General features: G+C 58.1%; 1 protein-coding gene across 1 annotated transcript in view; it reads right to left on the bottom strand.

Annotated features, from left to right (window-relative positions):
* COL13A1 (collagen type XIII alpha 1 chain) overlaps window positions 1-22727 on the bottom strand; it is a 144498-nt gene that overhangs the window by 37431 nt on the left and 84340 nt on the right. The window contains 10 exon segments of the mRNA XM_032423878.1: window positions 72-104; window positions 1024-1068; window positions 10476-10511; window positions 11280-11306; window positions 13408-13467; window positions 13469-13516; window positions 17105-17170; window positions 20170-20196; window positions 20993-21019; window positions 21116-21142. Coding sequence (XP_032279769.1) covers window positions 72-104; window positions 1024-1068; window positions 10476-10511; window positions 11280-11306; window positions 13408-13467; window positions 13469-13516; window positions 17105-17170; window positions 20170-20196; window positions 20993-21019; window positions 21116-21142 — 396 coding nt within the window.

Here is a 22727-nt window from a genome sequence, read left to right as displayed (position 1 = left end):
CCAACTCCGTCTTCCTCTCTCCTTGCCTCCCATCCTGCCCCTCATGTGAGCAGTGCTAACATGCCACTGACCTTCATCCCAACCACAGCAATTCCAGGAGCTCCCTGGCGGAGAGAAGAAAAAGGCATGGCGACCTGGGGCGAGCACAGAGGGAGGGGCCAGCCTCCCAGCCTCCCCTCAGGGGGGGATGCGAAGGCAGACTGCTTGCTTCTGCCTGCTGGCCGGACCCACGGCAACGGTGGGTGGCTGAGTCTGGCACAGGGAGCGTGGGTCCCCAGGAAGGCAGAGGCTCTGAGCAGCACAGTTGAGTCCCCCAGGCTTCCCACCCACCTGCTCGGCTCCCAGGCCCTCCTGGCAAGGAGCCCAGGAGTGTCCAGATGGGGGTGTGTCTGGGGTGCAGTGTGGGATAGGAAAGGGGGAGGAGGCTCTGGGAAGGGAAGGGGGTAGAAGGAGAGCCGCGTGGAAGGGGAGAACGGGAGATGGCTGATTTCACCCCTGAGTGGGCAGGTGGGCTTCTCACAGAGAACTCTCTGGATCTGTGCCTTCATGGATTGGGGAGCAGCTGGGAGTGAACCCCATTTCCACATCAGCCCAAGACCAGCCACTTTGAGGTAAATAGGCTTCCAGATGCAGCACGTAGTCAATCGTAAGTGGAGGGGATATTTAGGGAGTCCCTACTCCCCACGTGGGACGGCAGCCAGAGCTGGGCTTACCCGAGAAGCGTTTTTATGGCCCAGAGATGCCCAGGAGGAGGCCTGGCCATGTCAGGAGGGCGCTGGGGAGTGCTGGCTCGTGGACCAAAGAGAAGCACCCTGCCCGGAAGAGCAGGCTGACACCGCAGGGGGAGGGGGCTGGGAGGGAAATGTGTACCCCCTCTTCAGGTCTCCACAGCGGACATGGGAAGGAGAAGGAGTTGGGCCTCCCAGGTGTCCCAGAACTTGGGAGAGAGGGCCGGAGCTCAGGCAGGGGCTGCAGGTGGTGGTGGGGGGGGGGTGCTGCCGGAGATCGGGGAGGGGCAGGTACCTTTGCTCCATGTTTGCCCGGCATCCCTGGCATGCCCCGTTCTCCCTGAAGGAAGAAATAAAAGAAACACTGAGAAGAGGCCCAGGCTAGCCCGAGGCCTCGGCCCTTGGAGCACGGCCTGCAGGGATGTCCACGAGATACTCCTGCTGGCTGGTCTGGAAGCTTGGGACGCCTGTCCAGCTCACAATGAGCTCCGAGGACCCGGCAGCCACCGCAGGCCGTCGTTCCTCTTAGCTACGTGAACTCACAGAAGGCCCCCCAAGAGAGAGAGGCTCACCAGCAGAGTCCGAGTCCCGAGGGGCTGCAGGAGGGGCTGTGCAGGACCTACCACCAGCCAGGGGCCCAGCTGGGTCAGAGCTCGGTGCACTTGGCCATTCACCCGCGCATTCCTCCCTCTCATCGCCACCTAGCACTTCATGCTCCGTTCTCACTCCAGAAGCTTCGCTCTCGTGGTACCTGCTGGCTGAGCCACATGGGCTCCTGCCTCTCCTCTTCATCTGGGGCTCCCCTTCCTCCCAGCTTCCTTGGGTCTAACCCTTCCCAAGGGCCCGGGGGTCTTGGCCCTGCACAGCTGAGGGCCAGCCTGTGGTTTGGGGGGTGGTGGAGGCAGGGTGTTACCTGGAACCCATCCGTGGGCACCAGGAGAACTGTGGCTTCGGGGCACTGTGGGGTTTGCTCTATGATCTCAGCAGTGTCCCGTCTTTCTCCTCAACCTCTTTTCCCTCCCCGTGAAAATGCCAAACTTCTGGGGTGGGGCTGTGAGCTCAGGAAGGACAGGAAGGAGATGGGGTTGGAGATGACAGCCAGTGACAAATGGAGGTCAAGAGTATATGAGTCGAGACTGACCTACTGTGTCAGAGAAGGGGGTGGTGCTCAGGAGGGGAAGGAGGGCAGCTCTGGTCTCAGTGAGTTGAGCCCAAATGAAGCCCCAGCCCGGGCTCGGAATGCCAGCAGCGACAGGGGACAGTCAGCGCTTGGCTGTGGCTCCCTGTGTCTGAAGGCAGCTGCACGCTGGGGATGGCACCATGGGGTCCGGACACACTGTGTCCTGGCCCAGCCTCCCCACTTGGGTCCCAAGAGCTGTGGCCTTCAGGCCAGGCCCCAGTTCCCATAGGCTTCCGGGCAGAGGGGGACACTGGTCCCACCTGGCCTCCATCTTTTCCGCTGCCTTCATCCCTTCTCTTCTGCCGTCTTCTGGGAAGTCCTATCCACCCTTCCGCTGGCCAAAGCTAGAACTTCTTCCACCCTCTCTGCTCCCTGACTGGGCCTCGGCGCTGGCGTCTGGGGAAGCTCCCCGGGACACAGGCTGGACAGTGACACTCCCTTACTGCAAAGTAGCCACTGGCCGGCATTGCCCGCAGAAACGGGGCCAGGCATTCCGTCCTCGGCTTCCTTCCCAGCCTCATCACCTGACATCCCGATACCTACTGCCTGTTTCCCTGAAAACACCACCCATTTTCAGGATTCCATGTCTTTTTTTTTTTGAGAGAGGGAGAAGGAGAGGGAGAATCTCAACCAGGCTCCACACCCAGCTCTGGACATGGAGCCTGATGTGGGACTTGATCTCGTGACTCTAAGAGCTTGACCTGAGCTGAAATCAAGAGTCAGATGCTTAACCAACTGAGCCACCCAGGCGCCCCGGATTCTATGCCTCTCTGATGTTCCCTAGACACCCTGTTCATTGTTAGGGGCCTTGGCCAAATACCATCTCCTCTGTGAAGCCTCTTGCTATGCCCATACCCAATGCTGGTTCCTGGGTGCAGCGGGGACCACGCAGCATTTGTAATCGGCATGCATGAATTAATGTCTGCCTGGGATCGTTCACCTCCATCCTCCTTGGGCTAAGTCTCCGAATTCTGCAAAAGGCCCAGAATCTTTAGCTCCAAACACAGGAGCCCTTCCTCACCCTGAGCCCTGAGCCCTGAGCCACAGGCAAGGTTAGTGGATCCGTACTCAGGAGGTGAACACAGCAGACGAGTCATTGCCCCGAGGCCCCAAATTCTGGGAAATCCCTCTTACAGGCCATTTACTGTGTCTGCCATGCGCCTGGTACAAGGCTAAAGGCTTTCCATCTTTCCTCTATTCAATCTCCAAGACTCCTCTCCGATGTGGCAATGGATTTTATTCCCAGTTCACAGGTGAACAAACGGGCTCTGAGGGGCCAGGTGTGATCGCCAAGGTCATGCAGAGTAGGGATTTGAACACAGGTCTTTGTTTGCCGAAGTCCAGGTACCCATTTCTCTAAGCCAACCCCAAGCATCGATGGGCTGATTCTAAAGCTCCTCTCAGCTGGAGGGCCCTCAGGTCCCTGCCTCAGAAGGGTGCGGGGGTCAGCGCAGGAGGGCAGCTCCCGGGGCTGGGGGGCTGGGTCTTTAACCCCACGCTGGGTGGAGGAAGGAGCCGGGCAGGGCCCTGCCCGCCAGCAGAGGTCTGCTCTGTGGCCAGCAGAGGGCGCCACAGGACCTCGTCAGAAGCCTGGTGACTGTGGCCACGAGGGTGTCAGAGCCCCCTCCTCAGGAGTCCCAGCCGAGGGCCCCTATCACTGTCTCCTTCAGAGGACCCAGGATCTCCTGCTAACGTTCCAACTGGTCCAACCAGGCTGACTTAGCCCCGAAGACACCCCGAAGACAGAGTCCCCAGGGGTGGGGGTCCAGGTGGGAAATCAGCTTGGCCCTTCCTCTTCTCCTGTCTTTCCCTCGCCTTCCCTCAGTGGCCCTGCCCGCCTCTTCTCGTCTCCATCTGGGGCAACTGGCTGGGAGTCAGGAAAGGCTGTGTTACCCTAGGTAAGCCTCTTTCCCTCTCTGGGTCCAGGCTCCTCCTCTGCAAAGTGAGTCAGACTGGAGTCCACTGGCCTACTACTGCTCTGGCCCTTTCTCCAGCCACCGCCAGCCCTGCCTGCCTGAGGCCTTTAGCCAGGAGAGAGGTCAGAGCTGGGGAGGGGACACTGGGTCTGTCGGCAGCTGCAGAGCAAGGCTGTGGAGGTGGGAGTTTAGCTGTGGGGCAAATGCTGGTCTAGGACGGGTCTCAGGGGGTCTCTGCTTTCCCTCCCTCCTACCTGGAAGGACAGCTGCAGAAGCTTCAGCAAGGGGGGTGGGGTGGGGGTCTGCTCGAGCCCCATCTCTGGGCTTCTGTCTCCAATCTCAGCAGGAGCAGTGCAGAGCGAACCCCGGGAGTGAGGTTTTCCCGCTAATTGGGGTAGTCCTCAGCCCGTGCTGCCTTGTATGTAAAGACAAAACCACCCTCTCCAGGGAATTCCGGGCCCCTTGGAGCCTCCAAAGGAGGCAGCCCTCCTCGTTAGCGTGGCTGACCTTCGCCCCTTCCCTCCCCTCTGGGTCAAGTCTCTTAATTCTACAGATGACCCAGGCTCTCTTGATCCCATTTCAGGCCTCCCTCACCCTCACCCTTCTGTCGGGCAGGAAGCAGGGGTGCCCCCGGCTGACCCCACCCTGCAGGCTCATTCCACTCTCATCAGGCGGGGCTTACCCCAGCCTGACCTCTGCCCTGGGGACCGGCCCAGTCTGACACCAGGAAGCACTGATTCTGGGATCTGTGAGGTGAGACAGGGCTGAGTCATTGTCAAGGACTTCGGGGTGGCTGTGGACAAGGGCACCTGTCTGCAGGGAGTGAGAAGGGGGTTTCTGGCGGCTATTGCTAAAAGGGGGACCATGACTTCTGTTTACACAATTTTTCCCCTCAGTGTGTCTTTATGAGGGTCCTTTTGCCCATTTCTCTTCTTAAAAGTGTTCCTGTTTAAAAGGTTTAGGTTTGGAATTGTGCTGAATTTAGTTTCACTAACTCGAGTGTCTTCATCTTAAGTACAGAGGGAATTCTCATAGTCTGTCCAAGTCCAAGGTCCCCAATTTATCCCCTTTATCTTTGCCTTCCCTTATCCTCCCAGTAGGACACCAGGAGCTCCCCCAGTGGGCTCCTAGCAACCCCACCTGGGCCACTCTGTAGCTGGGGAGGTGGGCACTCTGTGCGTTGCCCAGGGGCACAGAGCATGGATGGCAGAGGCAGTAGGGGAACCAGGCCAGAGATCCCCAGGCCAGGACATCCCACCACTGAGGAGCCTGGCTCTTTAACCTCTTGGTTAACCCAAGAACGCCTGATTGCTGGCCAGGAAGGGGTAGATTCCAGTCACTGTGGCTAAGAAAGCTCTGGGTGAGCATAGGTGGGTAGAGAGGGGGCTGCCTCGAATGACCTTGAAGGTCGGTCCCAGCCCTGCCTTTTACGATGCCACTAACTCTCCAGCCGGGCCTGGCACAGAGCGCCTTGCAGCACCAGTAGGTTTTCTATTCTGGTCCCGGCTTCCAGGTGGAGGGACCCCTCGATTACCGAGACAGGAGGAAAGTCAGCTCCTTGGAGCACAAAATGGCCATGCTCCTGTCCTGTGCGAGTGGCCTCTTAATTGGTGATTTACTGTTTGTTGGATAAGCAGGGCAGGGATTTGGCAAGAAGACATAGTCTGGAGGGAGGTGGGGGGCTTCAAGGTCAGCTCCCCAACCAAGCAGAGGTCAGGCCAGAGGAGTGTGGGAGATGAATGGATCTCCCTGGGATGAAGCTCCTGTGCAGCCCAGCGCCATGGGGAGGGCCCCGGGTGAAGCAGCTCCACACACAGACTCTTTGTTCTCTGCAGGGAGGAGGAAGGCCTGTCTGAGAGCCGCTGTGGAGGGCTGGGGTGGGGGTGGGGGGCGGAGGCCAGCAGGTGGCTCAGGCCTTGAGGCTGGACCAGGTTCCTTTCCTGGGCTGGGAAAGCCGGGTGAGGCAGGCTAATGTCTCTTTCTGCCCTAAGGGCAGAGTGTTCCTCGGCCTCCCTTCCAGGAAAAGGCAGCTCATTTCCTTCTTCGCTGCCCTAGCCAGCACCAGACAGGAGAGGACTGGAACCGGGGAGATGTCAGCTCCTCTGGTAATTAGGACCGGCAGGAAGTAATCTGGGGAATTACCGGGGTCAGGCGCCCCATCGAAGGCTGGGGCTTTGGAAGGGCGGCTGGCTTGTAATCTCGATTTGAGATCGGTTGATTTTGTAGTTAGCTCCAAAAAGAAAAGTCAGCTCTAATTAATCTGTGGGCTTTGGAGTGTGGGAGAAACAGGGCCCAGAGAGCACAAGCTGGGGGCTGGAGGCTGGCGGGGTGAGACTCTCAGCCCCCACTAGGCCTCAGATCTGAGGCCCTTGTCTCAGATCCCTGCTCTGCTTTATTTTAAATGGTCTGGATGTCCCCCGTAGGATTTCATGGCTTTGAAAGAAAGTGCTGTCCCCACCCCAGAAGGCTCCTGCATCTACCATGTCCATCCGCATGGAGCGCTCCACTGTGCATGAGTGCTGCGGGAGGCCTGGGGTTCCTCAGGCCCTCCGAGAGCCAGAGGGGGGACAGGGGGTCTTAGGAAGAGCGGTGGTGGGGGCCTGAGACAAGTTGCCTTTTCCTGCCTTTAGTGGAAGTCCCGGGGCCATGCTAAGTCCTTGGGGGATCATTTGGGGGGATCAGTGCCCATGGACAAACACTCCACTTCCTGGGTTCTTTGACTGAAACGCATCAAGGACCCCAAGGTCGGCTCGCAGAGAACCTAGGAAGCTCAGAGAAAGGCCCGAATCCAGCCCCAGCTTTCTCCCTCAGGAAGGAGATCAGCCCAGTTCCCACCTTCTTTCCTTCTAGGGGAGGAGGGCCTACGGGAAATGGGAAAACGCAGCATCCGGCCCCTCTCCCGGCTCATAAGGCCCAGGTGGTACAATCATTCAGGGCAAGGATTTGGGATAAGACAGAACTGTTTTTACTACTTCCTGGCTGTGGACTTTCCGGGACTCCCCTCTGTGGGCCTCAGTTTGCTCATCTGTAAATTCGGGCTAAGAATAAAGCCTTCCTCTGAGGGTTGTTCTAAGGCTTCAGTAATATGATGCGGGCACCGTGGCACGTCCGCAGCTGGCCCGTTGAAAAAGCCAGTGAGGCAGCCGTGATAATGTTTCCTGTCATTCTGCAGACATGTGTCCACCCACGTGGCCCCCTGCTCTGACTGGCAGATCGGAATGATCATGCCCTTTTGTAGAATTGAGGACCACATGGCCATACAGTGGGGGGCCAACCTGGGCTGGGTGGGCGAGCTTCTGCCCCTCCCGCCCTCACCCCAGTGCCCTAGACATCTGACCTTAGGGCCCGTCTGACCTTTGCCCCTGGGGGCCCCACAGCCTCCAGGAGGACTAACCACTCTCAGAAGCTGCTCTGGCACATCCTGCCTTCTCTGGTCTGGAAACGCACAGCCCCCAGCAGGAAGGGGCTGTGCGCTTCAGTCACGGTCCTTCACGAGAACCCCAAGGCTTACCCCCAAGACTGCCCGCGCGTCAATGCGCCCCCTGCTGCTGAGTCAGCCGGACCAGCTCCGACACGCTTACAGATAAACTCTCACCGGGTTTTGTGATCCACATACAGTCTGACCATACCCAGCAATCCCCTTGAAAGAGAGCCAAGGTTGTAATGTTTTAAACACACTTTGCATCTTATAACATATTTAAAGTAGATCGGTGGTCATAAATTCGGATCAAATTGGTACTACATGGGTGCGCAAACCTGCTCGCGGTGTCTAGGCGGAAGGGCTGGTCCCAAGCAGGGCTGGGGGCAGCGCAGGGCCTGCTGGCCACACTGGGCTTTGATCCGAAGGAGCTAGAGAGGAAGCCTGCCCTGCTAGCCTGGCTGGCCTTTGAGAGGATGCCAGGCGGGGTCCAGCAGGGTGGGGGGTGGCGGGGGGGAGGGCGGCGGCGGTGATGATGGACGGAACTAATCATTGGCAAACTCTGCAGGCCAAGAAACATCTTTGCTAAGAGTTAAATTCCACCCTTGCTGAAAGAAAGACCTCCCTGTATGTGTATCAAGTCTCCGGGACAGGGCAATTGAAGCAGATGAGGAGGGTCTGTCGGTTACCCCATGGGTTCCCCTTACACCCCAAACACAGGGGCAGTCCCACCGCCTCTGTCCCAGCTGGGTGGTCCCACCACCAGCACTCGCTCCTTCCTCCTTGGGTGGTGGGGTGGGGACAAAGTCCTCTTCCCAGCAGCCAGCTGTCTCCCCACCCCCCATGCCCCATTCCAAGCCGAGAGAGGAAGAGAGAGAAAAAAGAAGCTCGGGAGATAAGCCTCCACATCCCAGAGAAGGCACAGGGAGGAGGGACCGTGCACAGTTAGCTCAGCCTCGGCTGAGACCCTCTGCTGCCTGGACAAGAACACTGGCCTGGGCGCTTGGGCGCGTGAGACCCGGCTTCCAGTTCCAGCATGATCCTTCACCAGCTGTACAACCCTGGGCAAAGCAGTAACTTCTCTGAACTTCTCATCTGTACCAGGGGGATAAAGAGCTCTAACGGGTCACGGCGAGGACCAGGTGGGATGGGGACCAAGTGAACTTTGGCAGAATCAGAGATGTGAAGTATTGCGGCACTTGTCCCTGGGTGTTAGCCTCTTGATCTCAGAGCTCTGATGGGAAGCAAACTTCTGTCTGGGGATAGTGGTCACTGGCTCAAGACCCCCGCGGCCCCAGTGGGGCTGGGACCGTGGGACGGGCACCTGTAGCCTCCTGAGAGTCACCTGACACCACAGCCTTAAGCTGAGGCCTCTCCATCCTCAGGACAATAGACCCCCAACCTCCTTTCCGGATGCACCGGGTTTCCAGTTGGCCCACGAATGCAGATGCCTGCCACTGGCATTGCTGTGCCCCCGGGGGCCTGCACTGCGCCAGGAGGCAGTAAGTCTTGCGAGTCTGCGTGCGTGGTTGGAAGCAACCACAGAGGCTATAATTTCCACTTCCCGACACAATACAAACTTCTCAGTTTATGCAGAACAAATTAAAGGTCTCTCAGGTCCTGCCATTTCACCCCCCTCCAAACACCCATAAAACAATGCGGTGATGGCAGCCGCCCGATTATAGAGTGTGAGGAATGTGCTTCTCTGGAGCAATCTGTCCCTTTCCCAAATCCCTCCCCCTTCTTGTCCCCCCTTTCCTTCCTGCCTCCCTTCTTCTCCTGCAGCCCGGGTCCAGGTCTGGAGCACTGCACGGGGCTCCCTGCAGCGGGTGGTGCCACCGGAAGGACCCAGGCCAGACTGAGTTCCTGCTCTGCCACTTGCAAGCCATGAAACTCTGGGCAAGCCTCAGGTTCCTCCTTTGTTAGATGGGAGAACAGAACCAGCCTTGCAGGGCAGTCACATGGAAGGACAGCCTGGGCACACGGTGGGCATTCAGGAAGTGGTGACTATGGCTAAGATTATTTTTATGTTATTATCGTTGTTGTAATGACCACCCCTGGGCCTTTGCTCAAATTGTTTCCCTGTCTAAAATGCCATGTCCCTTCAGATTTGCTGGTTGAGGGACAACAGTGGTGGGTAAAAATGGCCATGAATGCTTTGCTATTCCTCCCACGAGAAGCAGAGGCAGAGTCCCTTCCCCTCGCCCCACTGATGCCGCATGACTTGGCCATGTGACTTGCTTTGACCAATAGGACGTCAGAAAAATGTGATGGCCTTGGATGCTTTGGAAAAGCTCTCATGCACTCAGACTTGGCAGGTTTGAACACTGCCCTGGGCCTACCATGCTGTAAGAACAGCTGTGTAGCCTACCGGGGGCTGAGAGGCCATGGCAGGGAAAAGAGAGGCTCCCCCCGCCGCACTCGTGGCGTGCACCAGCCACCCAACACGTGGATGAGACGGCTTGGCCTCTCTATCCATCATCTGACACAACTGCATGAGTGAGCCCAGAGGAGCAGAACTCCCAGATGGCCCATCCACAGAACCAGAATGAGAGAGAAATCATCCTTTTAAGCCAGGAAGTTTGGGATGGTTTGTTACACAGCTATACCCACCCAGATACACCCACCCAGTCACCAGGATGGAGCTCCCAGGCTGTCTTCTCCCAGAAGACTTCACAGACTCCTCCCAATCCAGAATTAATCTCTCTAACCCCCACCATCCATATTCACACGATGCTGTGATGATTGCTTAGCACAATCTGCCTTCACCAGGGTTATTTGTACAGGAATCCTTCTGTCTCTCCAGACTGCAGGTTGTCAGAAAGAAGGTCTGGGACCCCCACCCCTGTAGCCCCCACCATGCTCAGCATGGAGCTCTGCCCAGGGCGGACCCTGGTAATCTGCTCCCATTTACCAGGCCCTCGGGGGCCAGTGAGAACCTGGCCTGCCTGGGTAGAGACACAGGGATGCAGGTTGTCGGTGGGAGACCCACCTGGGTCTGGGGTCGGGCTGGGCCACTGATAGCCTGAGGCCCTGCCCCTCTGAGCCTCCTCCCCCCAGATGGAGACACAAACTCCTGTGCAGCCCACCTCACAGGTGTGAGGCTCACGCTGGGCAAGCGTGTGTGCAGACATGCGTGTGCGTGACCAAGTCCTGCCCCTGCTGGCGCGGTGGTGGGGCCCTACTTGGTTACCACTGGGGACGTAGGGTCCTTCCCTCCCCCTCCTCCCTACCTTCCGGCCGTGGTAGCCCTGGATTCCTGGGTCTCCCTGGGGGAACAAAAAGAAGAAAATTAGTGAGATTTTCCCAAATGCCCCATTTTGGCTTGCTCTCTTGCCCTCACATTGCCATTCCTCTTCTCAATGACTGTAAATCCTCCAGCCCTCCCTGGAACAATAGCTTGCTTCCTCTGAAGCCAACAGAGACTCTTCTTTTCACAACAAGTCCCCATCCTGCAGAGGCGGAGGCGTGGTGGAAAGGGTCCACCTGGCAGGGGCCCAGGAGACCTGAATTTTGCTGCTGACTCTCTGCCGAACCGGGACGAGTCACTTGCCCCCAGGGCTCTCAGCCTCCACACGTGCAAAATGCTTGGGCAGGGTCAGTGCTTTGCAGCTCCTGGTCCCCCGAGCCCCAGGGCCCCCCGCTTCAGAGGGAGAGTTGGTTTGACACGTGGGCTTCCAGACAAGGTCTCCCAAGAGACCAGATGATCCCGAAGGTCCCTTCCAGTTCTGACTCTGTAGGAAACCCTCTTTGATTGGGATGTTGTGACAGTGCCCCGGGCATCAACCTGGAGTCTCCCACCAGACTCAGCTCCTCAGAAGGGGGGACCACAGTCTCCATACCGGTCAGAGTACCGGCTGGGCCTGGGCACGCAAGTGCAATCTCTGTGGGACCCAAGCTGTTACCAGGAGGAGGGTGACACTTTGAAGTGAGCAAAGCGTGACCCATCTCTCACGGAGGTCACTCTCAGCTGCTCACTCAGTAGCCCGCAGAGAGCTCTCCCACCCATTCAGTGCACCGCCCGGAAGGGCCCTCACCTTCGGTCCAGGAGGCCCGGGTAAGCCCTGTGGAAGCAAGAGCAAGGTGAGTGGAGATGGAATCTGCTGGCAAACAGCACAGGTCGGCGTGTTTGCTGCGAAGGCTTGGGGCAGAGGAGTGCTCATGAGCTGTGGGTGTGCTCGAGAACAGAGCTAGAGGATCCTGGAACGGTATCTGAAACCTGTGGAATGTGTGTGGGGACAACAGGCTCACAGCTCCCTTTGGAGCCAGTGTGGGCGCCGTGGGCATCTCTGCTGTGCTCACCCACTGGAAAATAGGTCAGCGGCAGCCTGTTAAAATGACAAGTGTGGTTTGGTCCGCGTCCCTGCCCACCCACCCACCTCCTAATTGGGACCCCTCCCTGGGACGCCGACCCTGCCCAGCAGAGCCTTGGTTTTGCCTTTGGCCCTGCCAGCCTTCAGGGGAGTCTTCTGTCTCCTTCGGCCCAGGGTGCTGTGACCACAGCCCTCGGCCGTGGGGAGGTGGCGTGGGCCCCGGGCCTACGGGAGCCCGAGGGGAGAGGCGAGGGCAGGCTGGCCCCACTGCGGTCTGGGGCGGAGGTTTGGGCAGCACACACAGGCTGGAGAAAAGCAAGATGCCCAAGTCTGGTCTGTTTCCATGGATTTCAAAACATGCTTCCTGGTTTTTTTCTTTATAAACACCCTAACAAAGAAAGCCACCTGGCTTGGGTTCAGTGAGTGGGAACCCGACGTGTTTGGGGGGTTGGGGTCAGCGAAAAAGTGGATTTTGGGTATTTTTGGGGGGTTCTCTCAGCTTGGTTTGGTTTAGTTTCCTAAATTTCACTTCCTTTCAGGTTTTCCATTTTCCCATCTACAAACCCATGGCAGTGAGACTAGTCTTTCTCCCCGGGGTCCCAAAACATAGAAATATTTAAAATTCATTGTGGAGGTTGAGCTGGGCAGGAGGGCAGGCAAGTGAGGTTTTCACACCGAGCTGAGCTGCCACGCTGGGTGCCCTGGGTGGCCAGAGCTGCTGCTGGCCTAGAGGGGCCCTACACCGAGCCTCAGCAGCGGCAGCTAGAGCAGCTGCGAGGCCCAGAGGTGAGGCCGAGTGACACGGAAGGCGGCCGTACTTGATGAGTGGCAGGGACACCGCCAACCCAGCCATTCTATCGCTGGGAAGCTATTGCAGCGAAAGCATCAGAAATGCACACACACATTTATGTTCAGGGATCTCTATCACAGGAGGGAACTCTTTAACTACTCGTAAATAGGCCCAGCAGCCCTAAAATTCATTTCACGGGAGACTCCGGCCTAAAGCAAGGGTGTGCTTTATGGTGTTAAGTGAAAAACATAATGGGACACAAACTGTGACGTTACTCAGAACGTGACCAACCTGGAAAATGTTTACGAGCAGACAAGTCTAAGGAGAAAAATAGCAGGACCCTGCAAAATGTTAATGATGGTGAACTCTGGATATGGCAAAATAGATAATTTAAAATGTTTTCTTTGTCCGTGTTCCAAATTTTTCACAATGCATGCATGATGCTTTTGTCATAAGAAACAAAAACAGTTCTTTTTCAATCATGTGAAAGAAACATTATTAGACAGACTTTGTCCTTCACCCTGTCCCTTCAGTAACATAGGACATTCGTCTTGGCTCTAAGATTGAAAGAACCCATTTCAGATGCCTGCCCGGCTGCTCAGTTGCACTAAATATGTCGAGAGAGCGGGCTCTTGGCCAGGGCTTGGAGAGGGGGTGCTTGGTGGACCCTGGGCTTGACCTACTCCTGCCTGAGCGTTGTCTTGCCTGGAGGGGGCACCTGTTGGCTCCTGGGCCCACAGCACGACCCAGCAATTCCACCCCTGGGAATCTAAAGCCACAAAAGGGGCAGCCTCTTAGCGATTTCCTCCCTGGAAGTCGATGGCCGCCGTTGAGGCCTGGCCCCAGAGCTGGGTTTTCAGAACCAGAGTACAACAGGTGAGTGTGGCAGGGATGGGCAGCTTCTTGCAAGAGCCACCCATGTCCAGTGGCCTTGCTAAGGTGTTTCCACCGTTGGGTGGGGACCCAGGTTCTCATCAGTGATGTAAGGTTTGGATGCTTCCAGAGAATTCTTGGGACAAATCTTGGAAGAGGAGGTGGTAGAGAGAGAAGGAAGATACTTACGGGTGGCCCCATGGGCCCTGGCAGTCCCGGGGGCCCCAGAGGTCCACTCGGTCCAGGGGGGGCCTGGTGGCCCCGGCGGGCCTTGGATGCCAGCCTGGCCCTGTTCACCCTGATGTTGGTGGAAACAAGAGTTAGAGGAGAGCCCTGGGGCTGGGCAGCAGCTCCCGCCCCAGTACCATGCACCCGGTGAAGGCCCCGTGGTGGGCTCTGGTGGGCAGGTGGTGTGGCGTGGTGGTGATGATGCTGTGGTGGTGACCGCATGCAGGGACCAGTGGCAGCAAGGAGATGGCCAAGACACTAGGCCCCCAAGAGTTGGGGGTTTGTCCAGAGAGGACCTGCTGCACAAGCAGCTGGTCCCAGAGCAAGAGCCCTGCTGGGGCAGAGGCAGAGGAGTGAGCGAGATGACCCTGCCCGACCGCCGGCACGCTCCCGGCCCGCTCAGATGCTGGGGGTCTGGCCCAGGGGGTCCTCAGCCCAGCCTGCCTCGGCCCCTCCCTCCGTGTGGCGGTCACATCCTCTGTCTACGCTGGGCCTCCCAGGCATTCAACGACAGCAGCGGTCCCTTGTTTCTGCTGTCTGATTCTCTGGCCCTGAGTGTCATAGGGGGTCCTTAGGTCAGAGGCCACAGAAGTTGGTGTGGTTCACTAAACCACTGGGCACGAGATCTTGTGTAAAACATTTGGACTGGGGGCTTCTGATGTCACACAGGGAGCCCTGGAGCTCGGGGCCCACATTCCCTCGGGCAGTCACACCCTTCGGGTCTGGCCTGGGTTCCCCAGGTGCCTCAGCCCCCGCTCCCCCATCCTTTCTGCGTGCGGCCTGCTTCTGTCACTTCCGTCATCTGTGCCTGGCTTCAGAGCACAGTTGAGTCTGCAACCCTGAGCTTGGCTGATTTTGACACTGTCAAGTGCCGTATGCCTACATGGGTCTCGATTAGTATTCTTCTGCCCTGCCCCCACTCCTCAGTCAGCTGCTCTGAGCCCAGCCCTCGTCACCCACTGTGCCTGTGTCCAGGATGGGCCGAGGGCCCAGGGAGCTAGGGGTGGCATTGTGTTTCCTCAGAAGGAGGAGAGAGCCCGGTCCATGTGACCCACATCATGGGGCCGGGGGCCAACCACAGTCCTCCTAGATCTAGACCGAAGCAGTCATGTTATTTTCTAAGTGAGCTCTCCAGGGACCGTCTGGGCTCAGCTCCTGTGAGAAGGGGCCGATCCCTGCAGACTGACTAAAGCAGAACAGCCTGGCAGGCGTGTGAGCTCCAGGCTGGGATGCAGGGGGACACGGCCGGCTGGAGCTTCAGGCCGGCCAGCCTTCCCGGGGCGCTCTCAGCAGCCCTCTGTGACAGGAACAGGGAGCTGAGGATTCCTGCTGCAACCCCACGGGAGGAAAAGATGAGTAGAAACAAGGGGAGAGCAATCTCAGAGTGGGAACTGTGGGATTCCAGCAGCACCTGCCAGAACCTCGCTGGGCTGGGACATCCTAGCGCAGATGGCACCCAGCATGGTCATGCTGGGGCCCGGGCTTCATCCTGCTGTACCCTCTGAGAAGCCACTCAAGGGCACAGAGGAAGAGGCGGGGGCAGAAATGGGTCACGAGTCCCATTCCACAGAAGAGAAAACAGGCTCAGAGAAGTTGAGCTCCCTGACCGAGGTCACGTGGAGAATTCCGTGGGGAGCCAGGACCCAAACCTGGAACTCCAGACTGTTCTTATTTGTTCCAAATAAGCCCCCAGGAAAAAAAAAAAAAAAAAACTGCTCACTGTCCAACTTTCTGCACTTTGGAAATGACCTCCAACACCATCTGCTAAGTACATCATATTTCATATAGCTTCCTCTTTCAGCAAATGTCAGACTCAATGTTTAAGCGTCTTACAGAGCCTGTAAAACAATATTGGTTTATTGATAGGAAATGGGCATGCCTTTTTATGTCCCATGATGGCCAGCAGCAGAAAAACCCTAATCTCCAGGCAGACTCTGCAGCAGAATAGGGGCCCCTGCGCTTCCCTCTCTGCTTTGGAAAACAGGTCAGGGCAGCACAGAAAGTTCTGGCTCGCCCACGCCTTGCTCTTGAAAAGGGAGAGAGTAACGTGCAGGGGCCTGGATGGAATCCTGGGCACCCTCTCAATTTCTTCATCCGTAAGGTGGGCATGACGATGACGGCCCCTGCACCCCCGGGTGGCCAGTGTGACAATACACCAGATAATCCATGTGGCATTCTTACCGCAGCGCCTGGAGCCCAGGAGGTGGCTAATGCAACTAAGGCCAGGAGGTGGCTCCTGGGGGCTGAGGCGAACGGCCAGTCTGAGAAGCAAGGACAGCTCTTCTGGAATGGGGTCTGACACAGGTAGGGGCAGGTGACGGGGGCGGGGGCTGGTGCTTCTCTGAGCTGCCAGGGGGCCCCCTGAAGAGCCGTGCTTGGAGTCGGTGTTGGGAGCACATGGAGGCTCTCGAGGATCTGGCTGCTGTAATGGGATACGCAGGCTCGGGTAGCGCACGCATCATGTGTCCTTCTGTATTTTTAGCTGTTAATTGGAGGGATTTTTCAGCCTCATTCAATCAGGAGCCTGAACTGCTGGCCTCTGGGCTCCTGACTCCTGAGTATGGCCAGATGGTGGCTCTGGACCCTGCTGTCCGGCTTTCAGAGAACATCTCAGAGCCCTGCCCTTTCCAGCATCCCCGCGACCGTGGGGGTAACCCCTGCACAGCGTAAGGGGGCTGGGGGTGTAAGTGGCAGCCGTGGGCCGCCTGGCCTAGAATCCAGCTGCAATGCCTATGCCTGGATCCCTGGCTCTGCGGTCTCTTGTTTTCTGTTGTTTGTAACCTGGTTCTATCCCAGCCTCCTTGGGTGCGTAAGGCAGGAAGAAGGAAGCAGTTGCTCACAATGATTACACTTGTTGGGTGTGGGCTACATTCCCTCTGCAAATTCCCTCACTCCTCAAACTCAGGCGACAAGTGATCAGGTGCTAAGCAATCCTTTTCTAAATATAAAGGGTGTAGGTCCAACCGAGGGAGCCACGAATGTGGGGTCTGAAGACCTGGTTGCCGGCTTCCCATTCTGCCTCTCGCTGTTTGTGGGATCTTGGGCACAAATTCACTCCTCTGGGCCTCAATTTAAGAATAGCACTGGAACCACGCCAGGAGCTATCCGAAGCGCTCTGCACACACAATAACCCTATGCAGTAGGAATGGTCAATACCCTCATTTTACAAATGAAAAAGCGGAGGCACAGAGAGGTTAAGCAATTTGCCCCCAATCCCACAGCTCATAAGCGTCCGAGAAGCTGGGTGCCCTGCAATCTACTGGGTGTGTGACCTCAGGCAACTGCCTTCATGTCTCTGAACCTTGACTCCTCATCTGTGAAATAAGCATGATCGTGCCTGAGTCATAAAACGGTTGAGAGAATGAAATGAAATCAGACCTGTCAAAGGCGCAGCCCAGTGGCTGGCACCCACCACCCAGTGGTGGCTGTCACTGTTTTGAGGAGCAGGGGTGTGTGGTGTTGGTGGATCTCCTGGGCTCGGGGGTTGTGTATGTCCGCATCTGTGACATTCACGGGTCCCGTTCTGTCTAATTGACTTGAACTGAAGTAGAGTGGGGCTCTGCCTTTGTCTACTGTCCCAGCTGGCCCGTCGGGGCCCGGAGACCTGCCAAGCCCCTGGGGACGCCACACGTGGTCTGGACAAAGGGGAGGTGTCTACCTGGAAGGTCCGTCTTTTTATGACTGGGGGCGGAGCCAGTCGCACTGAATTGAGGAGAGGCAGCAGCTGAGGAGAGAGATGAGTTGGAAGGCCAGAGGGCAAAGGCCAAAGATCGCAGATGTTCAGAAGGATGCCGAATGTCGCCAGGAAGGCAGGGTGGCCAAGTGGGAGGGGAGGAGAGGAAGAGAGAAGAGTGATTAGCAGGCATGAGGCACAGGGAGGGAAGGTGTGGATGGCGCCCTCTCGCGGCTTGAGGGGGCGCAGCGCCGAGCTTGCCCTTGGATGGCACACCATCCCCGAAGGTGGAGTGTGGCCCTGGGGGTGTCGGCCAGCAGCACGCCCTGACTGGGAGAGTGGCCTCCTGACGCACAGCCCACCATTGCACTGCCGGCCCTGCCTGTCCCTGGCTGAGGACGGGGGCTGCTGGGCTGAGGACAGCAGATGCAGAGGCTCTGGTCGGGAGCCACAGGACCAGCTAAATTGGTACTCAAAGCCAGGCTGGTGTGTGGCAACCACTGGGTTCTTTTTTTGGTTGAACGAGAAAGGCTAGCGTCAGCGGATCTGAGGAGGATGGTCAAGGACAGTGCCAAGTCGGGCTCCCGGGGGCTGAGCCGGCCGAGGGTGTGGCCAGCGTGAGCGCAAGCTAAGTGCTGCTGAGGTCTCCCACTGGGGCTGGTGGGTTTGGAAAATAAAGGCTGGGCCAGGATGTCTCCAGCATGTTCAACCACTTTTGGGGGGGAGGCAACGTTCAATCACATTATCTAATGTGATTTTCATTTTTGGAAATTCTCCTTGCTTCCAGTCTCTCTACCAATGGAAGCTGAGTGCCCTGCGGCTTTAGGAAGTGGTTAGAGCCCATGTGACAACAGAGATGGTGTATAATTGACCTCTTGCTTTTGAAAGCGTTTTAACTCACACGTGGCCCCTGGGATGAGTGTTAAGAACCGGGGGCCACCCGGGCTGAGAACTGGGAGCCCAACTGTGGCCCTCCAGGTCCCTGCTGCCTTTAGGGGCCTTGGCTGCCCCGAGAGCCCCGCCACCTCCCACTGTGGGGCCCGGGGACGTGCAATGTTGGGCTCTGCGTCCAGGGAGTCTCTCAGCAGAGAGGGGCCCAGAGACCTTCCAGAATCCACAAACCTTGAGGGTAATGATCTGGTTGGAGCGCAGAGCCGAAAGAGTGCTGCTTAGGTGCTCCTGGCGTGGGAGGGGACCGAGGTGGCAGAGACAGGGCGACCGGGGCGTGAGTGCTGGAGCCCACAGACACCAGGTGCCCTGCTCTCTGTCCCAGGGTACTCCGTCCCCCCACTCCCCACCCCTCCTCTCCCTCCCTCCCTGGGATGCTGCAGGCTGGAGCAGAGGCAAGGACCAGCCTGGATCTCCCGTTATCCTGTGAGCCTGGAGGCCTGCCACCCCCACCGTTCCCACGGAGCCCTGGGAAAACCAACAGGCCCCTCTCCCTAGTTGCGCCCTTGCTTTCCTACCCACTTCCAGATCAACAGGGGGGTGCCCGCTGCCTTGTTCTGTCCAACAGCTGAGCACCCAAACCTGTTCTCACCCCTGCCTGACTTATTCCCTACCCTGCCATGGCCGGTCATAGCTTTGCTGCACTCTGTGGCCAAGGTGCTTCTGGAGACTTCTATCCCTGCTCTCTCGCTCTCTTCCTCCCCGTTCTCCCCCCCCCCCCCCCCCACCCCCCACACATTCACTAAGGACGGATAATGACACACTGCCAATTACGTGTCTGCTGTTGTGTTGTCTTTTGTGCCGGGGGATGCTGTCTTTCTTTCGGGTAACATAACAATCCTGTGAGTCCATCATTTCAAATCAACACAGCTGACCTTCTATTATTGTATCAGGACCAGGCGGGCTGGAACACCAGGGCCCCTGCGTCCCCAGAGCACACGCCGCTCACGGGCTGTCAGTGCGGCTACCGGCCGGCGCGCCCTGCCCGGGGCCCAGCCCGGCTTTGGCCTCAAGCCCTGCCCCAGCTGCTTGTGGTGAAGACCCCCTGCAGCCTCTCCCTGGCCCGGGAACCCAGGGGTCAGAGTCCGAGCGGCGGGGCACTGCTAGAAAGGCCTCCCGGTGGCCTTCCGGAGCCGTGCTGACTCTGAGCCTGACTCGCACTTGTCTCCACTTCCTCGGTCTCCTTGCCTGATGGGGTGGCAGCCAGGGAAGCCACACCGTGTGTGTGCTTCCGGGCACAGTGAGGCCCGTGGCACAGGGATGGGCACACAAAGATACTAGGGTCTGAGAGTGACATGTTTCTGGTCCCAGCTCACTGGGGCTCTCACCGGAGGGCCCACATCTTCGCCCTCCCTGTCCCAGGAATGACCCCTTACTACTGGTGCCCACATCTGCAGCTTCCTAGTAGGACTGCAGCAGGCTTTGGGCTCTGTATCTGGGGACAAAGCAAAGCAAAGGAAGGAGCTGGGGCCTGGGGGTGACCGGGAGACCATCCCAGCTCAGAAATCCCCTCCCTGTTTTGGAGAAGGCCTCCTCTAGTCCTAAGGAGGCAAAGCAGAGACTTTATCCTTGAATCGATACAACCAGCCCCCAGTTATCTCCCACCATTGAGGTTTGGGTCATCTGCAGCAATGACTAACCCAAAAGTCCCTCTGATTCAGCCGGGGCAGGCAGCCAGACATGCACACCCAGTCACACACGCACGCCGGGCGGGGAGTCAGACCCACAGACTCACACAGCTGCACGGCCTTACAGAGAGGGGATGTGCAAAGGAGACGCAGGGCCAGACACCCGGAGTCCCAGATGCACACACACGCTGGAAGGCTTGCGTGCCGGCCAGCGCAGGCGCAAACACCCGGAGACACGCTCGGGTGGGGGAACACGGGCGCTGGAGGCCAGCTCTGCACAAGCACGCTACGGACCACCGGGCACACTCCTGGGGGCCGGCTCCCCCTCCCCCACAGCTGCTCTGTGGCTGCTGAGTACAGAAGGGGGTGTATGCTTCTGTTCCCCAACCTCTGTGGGTGCTGGGGGCCCCAGGTGGATGAGGCTGAGCTGCGGGCGGTGCCCCAGGGATGGGTCAGTTTTAGGGGTTCACTTACCCGATGTGGGTACTCTCCACACTGACCCTGGGGAACGGAGGGAAGGAGAAGAGGGCGTTAGGCACTCTGGGGAAATTGCGCCTCAGAAGCATCCTCAGGACCACACGTACTCTCCACCCACCAGCCCTGCACTGGTCCTGGATTTAACTGTCTGAGGCAGGAGAACTAACTCCCTCCCTCTCCCCTGGCTGGCAGCAGAGAAGAAACCCCGAAGGCACGCCTGGACACGGCCCCATGGAACACAGGACAGGATTCTGCTGCCATATCCCACTTGCCATGACCGCAGTCAGGAGTTATGATCCATGCCCGGCTGGAGGTAGCTTCCAGAAAGTTCGACCCTCTGGGTGGGCCCACGCAAGGGCCCTGAGCAGGAACCCCTAGATGGGAAGTGCAGACATGGAGGCGGGCTGTGGGCCCTCGGAGACGCTTTCTCTGAGTTGGGGGTGCCAGGTCCCGGTACCGTTCGCCCAAGGCCAGCCCAGCAGAGTCTCCATTAGAAATTTAAGGAAATGGAGAATGTACGAGGCCAGGAAGGGAGTCAAGCCAGTGGTTTACAAAGGGACACCTCAAAATCCTAGAGGCGCATGGCGGTGCATCAGGAAGCATGCTGGGCAGAGAAGGAGTCTGCGGAGGGCCAGGCTCCCAGCCACCCTTCCTCCAGAGCACCCTCCCTCTTCTCTCTCCCCTACTGCGGCACCACTGAGGATGCCCTGGCTCTGGGGAGAAACACTAGCATTTGAAAATAACCGCTCTGGACCACTTTCTACCGTTAGGGAGGCAGTTTCCTGTGATGAAAATTCTAGAAAACCTCTATCAGGCTTACCTTTTCTCCTTTTTGTCCTTGAGGTCCCTATGAAGAGACAGAAATGGCAGAGTTAGAAAGTGAAGCTAAGGCCCCAGGGGCCCGAAGCCTCCCTGCTGGGGAACTTGAGGGCGAGGTACCAACCGGCTGTCCTCGGGGACCCGTCAGGCCCTGCAGGGAGGAAACACACACAGGTCAGTGGGCGCACCGAGGCCGGGCAGGGGCAGAGGTGTGGGCCCCGGGTGGGGATCGTGCTGGGCCCAGGGCTAATGCACAGAGTCCTGAAGGCTGGCCTCCACCACCCATGGCCTGGTCCTCCTGTGCCCGAGATGTTCTAGGTGGTGTGGCCCGCCCAGCAAGTCTCAGCTTCCTCCTCCATTGTGGGTGTGACTAGGTGACTGGTGCCCGCACAGGGCCGTGATAAAGAGAAGACACCATCCCTCCTCGTTCCTCCATCGTCCCCTCATGGGCCAGCAGCGAAGGAGGCTGCATGGACACCTCAGGGGGTGCTCTGCTGTTGTGGGCTGTCCTGCCTCACGCATGGCCATCTCCTCATGGAGCCAAGAAGTAGAGGTCCAAAGCCTCTAGGGGACCCTGGCACATTCTGTCTTCTGCTCAGCACTGCCTCAGCGTGAAACCCACTGAGCCAGAAGGGCTTCGGGGTACATGCGGGGGGCTTTGGAGAAACCTTTGGTGAAGAGAGGAAGCAGGATGTTGGCGACTTGAGCCATGTTCTGGGCCCCTCAGAGGAACAAAAGGGGTCTTGGGGCTCCTTCTGGGGTGTCTTATCAAGTTTGCAGGGCTGAGAAAGAAGTCTGGGTTCAGGGTGGACCCCTGTCCTTTGAGGAGGACACAGGGTTCAGCTGGTTGTCTCAGGAGCTGACCTGAGGCTGGTGTGGAGGGAAGAGGGGAGGACACGCGCCTTGTGCTTTGAGGACCCGCTCCGAGGCCGGTGTTCAGGATGTGCTGAACTCACACCCGCACTGGCCCACGGAGAAGACGCTCACGTCAGCTCCACCTCCTAAACGAGGTGATGGAGACGGGGCCCTGTGGCTCAGTGAGCGGGGGGCGCTGGGACGAGAGCTAGGGTCCGCTGACTGCAAAGGTCCAGCTGTTTACACTCCGCCACACTCTCCGAACTGAGCTGGGGCTCAGAAGGCAGGGCTTCTAGACTTGGCTGGAGCCACAGGCAGTGTCTCAGCCTCTGGGGCCCTGAGGTCCCCTCCAGCCACCATCCTGAGGATCCACCTGCTGGACCCGTCTCTTTGGGATCTTCCTGCAGGGGCTCATGTGGGTGGGAGAAGAGGCTCTCTTGCCCCCGACTTGTCAACTGGACCAACCACCAAACTGGGAAATTCCCAGCAGGTTCATGGGAGGGGACAAGTGGCCTTTGGGACAATCCATGGGGCGCCGCAGCCCATCCGGCTGACCAGGTGTTCAGCATAAGGCCCACAGAACATGCCGCATCTGGCAGGGAAGCAGCCTGCAGGTGACCGGGCCGCCCCCTCTCATGAAAAAGAGAGGCAAGGGATGAGAAGGGGAGGGCCAGCGGCTGTGGACAGCAACACAAAGGTTTGGGGCTGTAGGACCTTGGAGACTCCAATCCAGATGTCCCTGATGGTGGCCCGTGGCACAACAGCGGTCCCCAGAGGTATTGCGTTGACACCACACAGTTTTATTTCAGTGGATTGCCAACATTTAAGAGCAAGGAGAGTACAACACAAATCTGGATTTCAAGTTTCTCTTAAATATTTCA

This window comes from Phoca vitulina, unplaced genomic scaffold (assembly GCF_004348235.1).
Source record: "Phoca vitulina isolate PV1807 unplaced genomic scaffold, GSC_HSeal_1.0 scaffold29, whole genome shotgun sequence".
Classification (NCBI taxonomy): Eukaryota; Metazoa; Chordata; class Mammalia; order Carnivora; family Phocidae; genus Phoca; species Phoca vitulina.
Note: the sequence above shows the minus strand (reverse complement) of the source record. Positions and strands in the feature narration are given on the sequence as shown.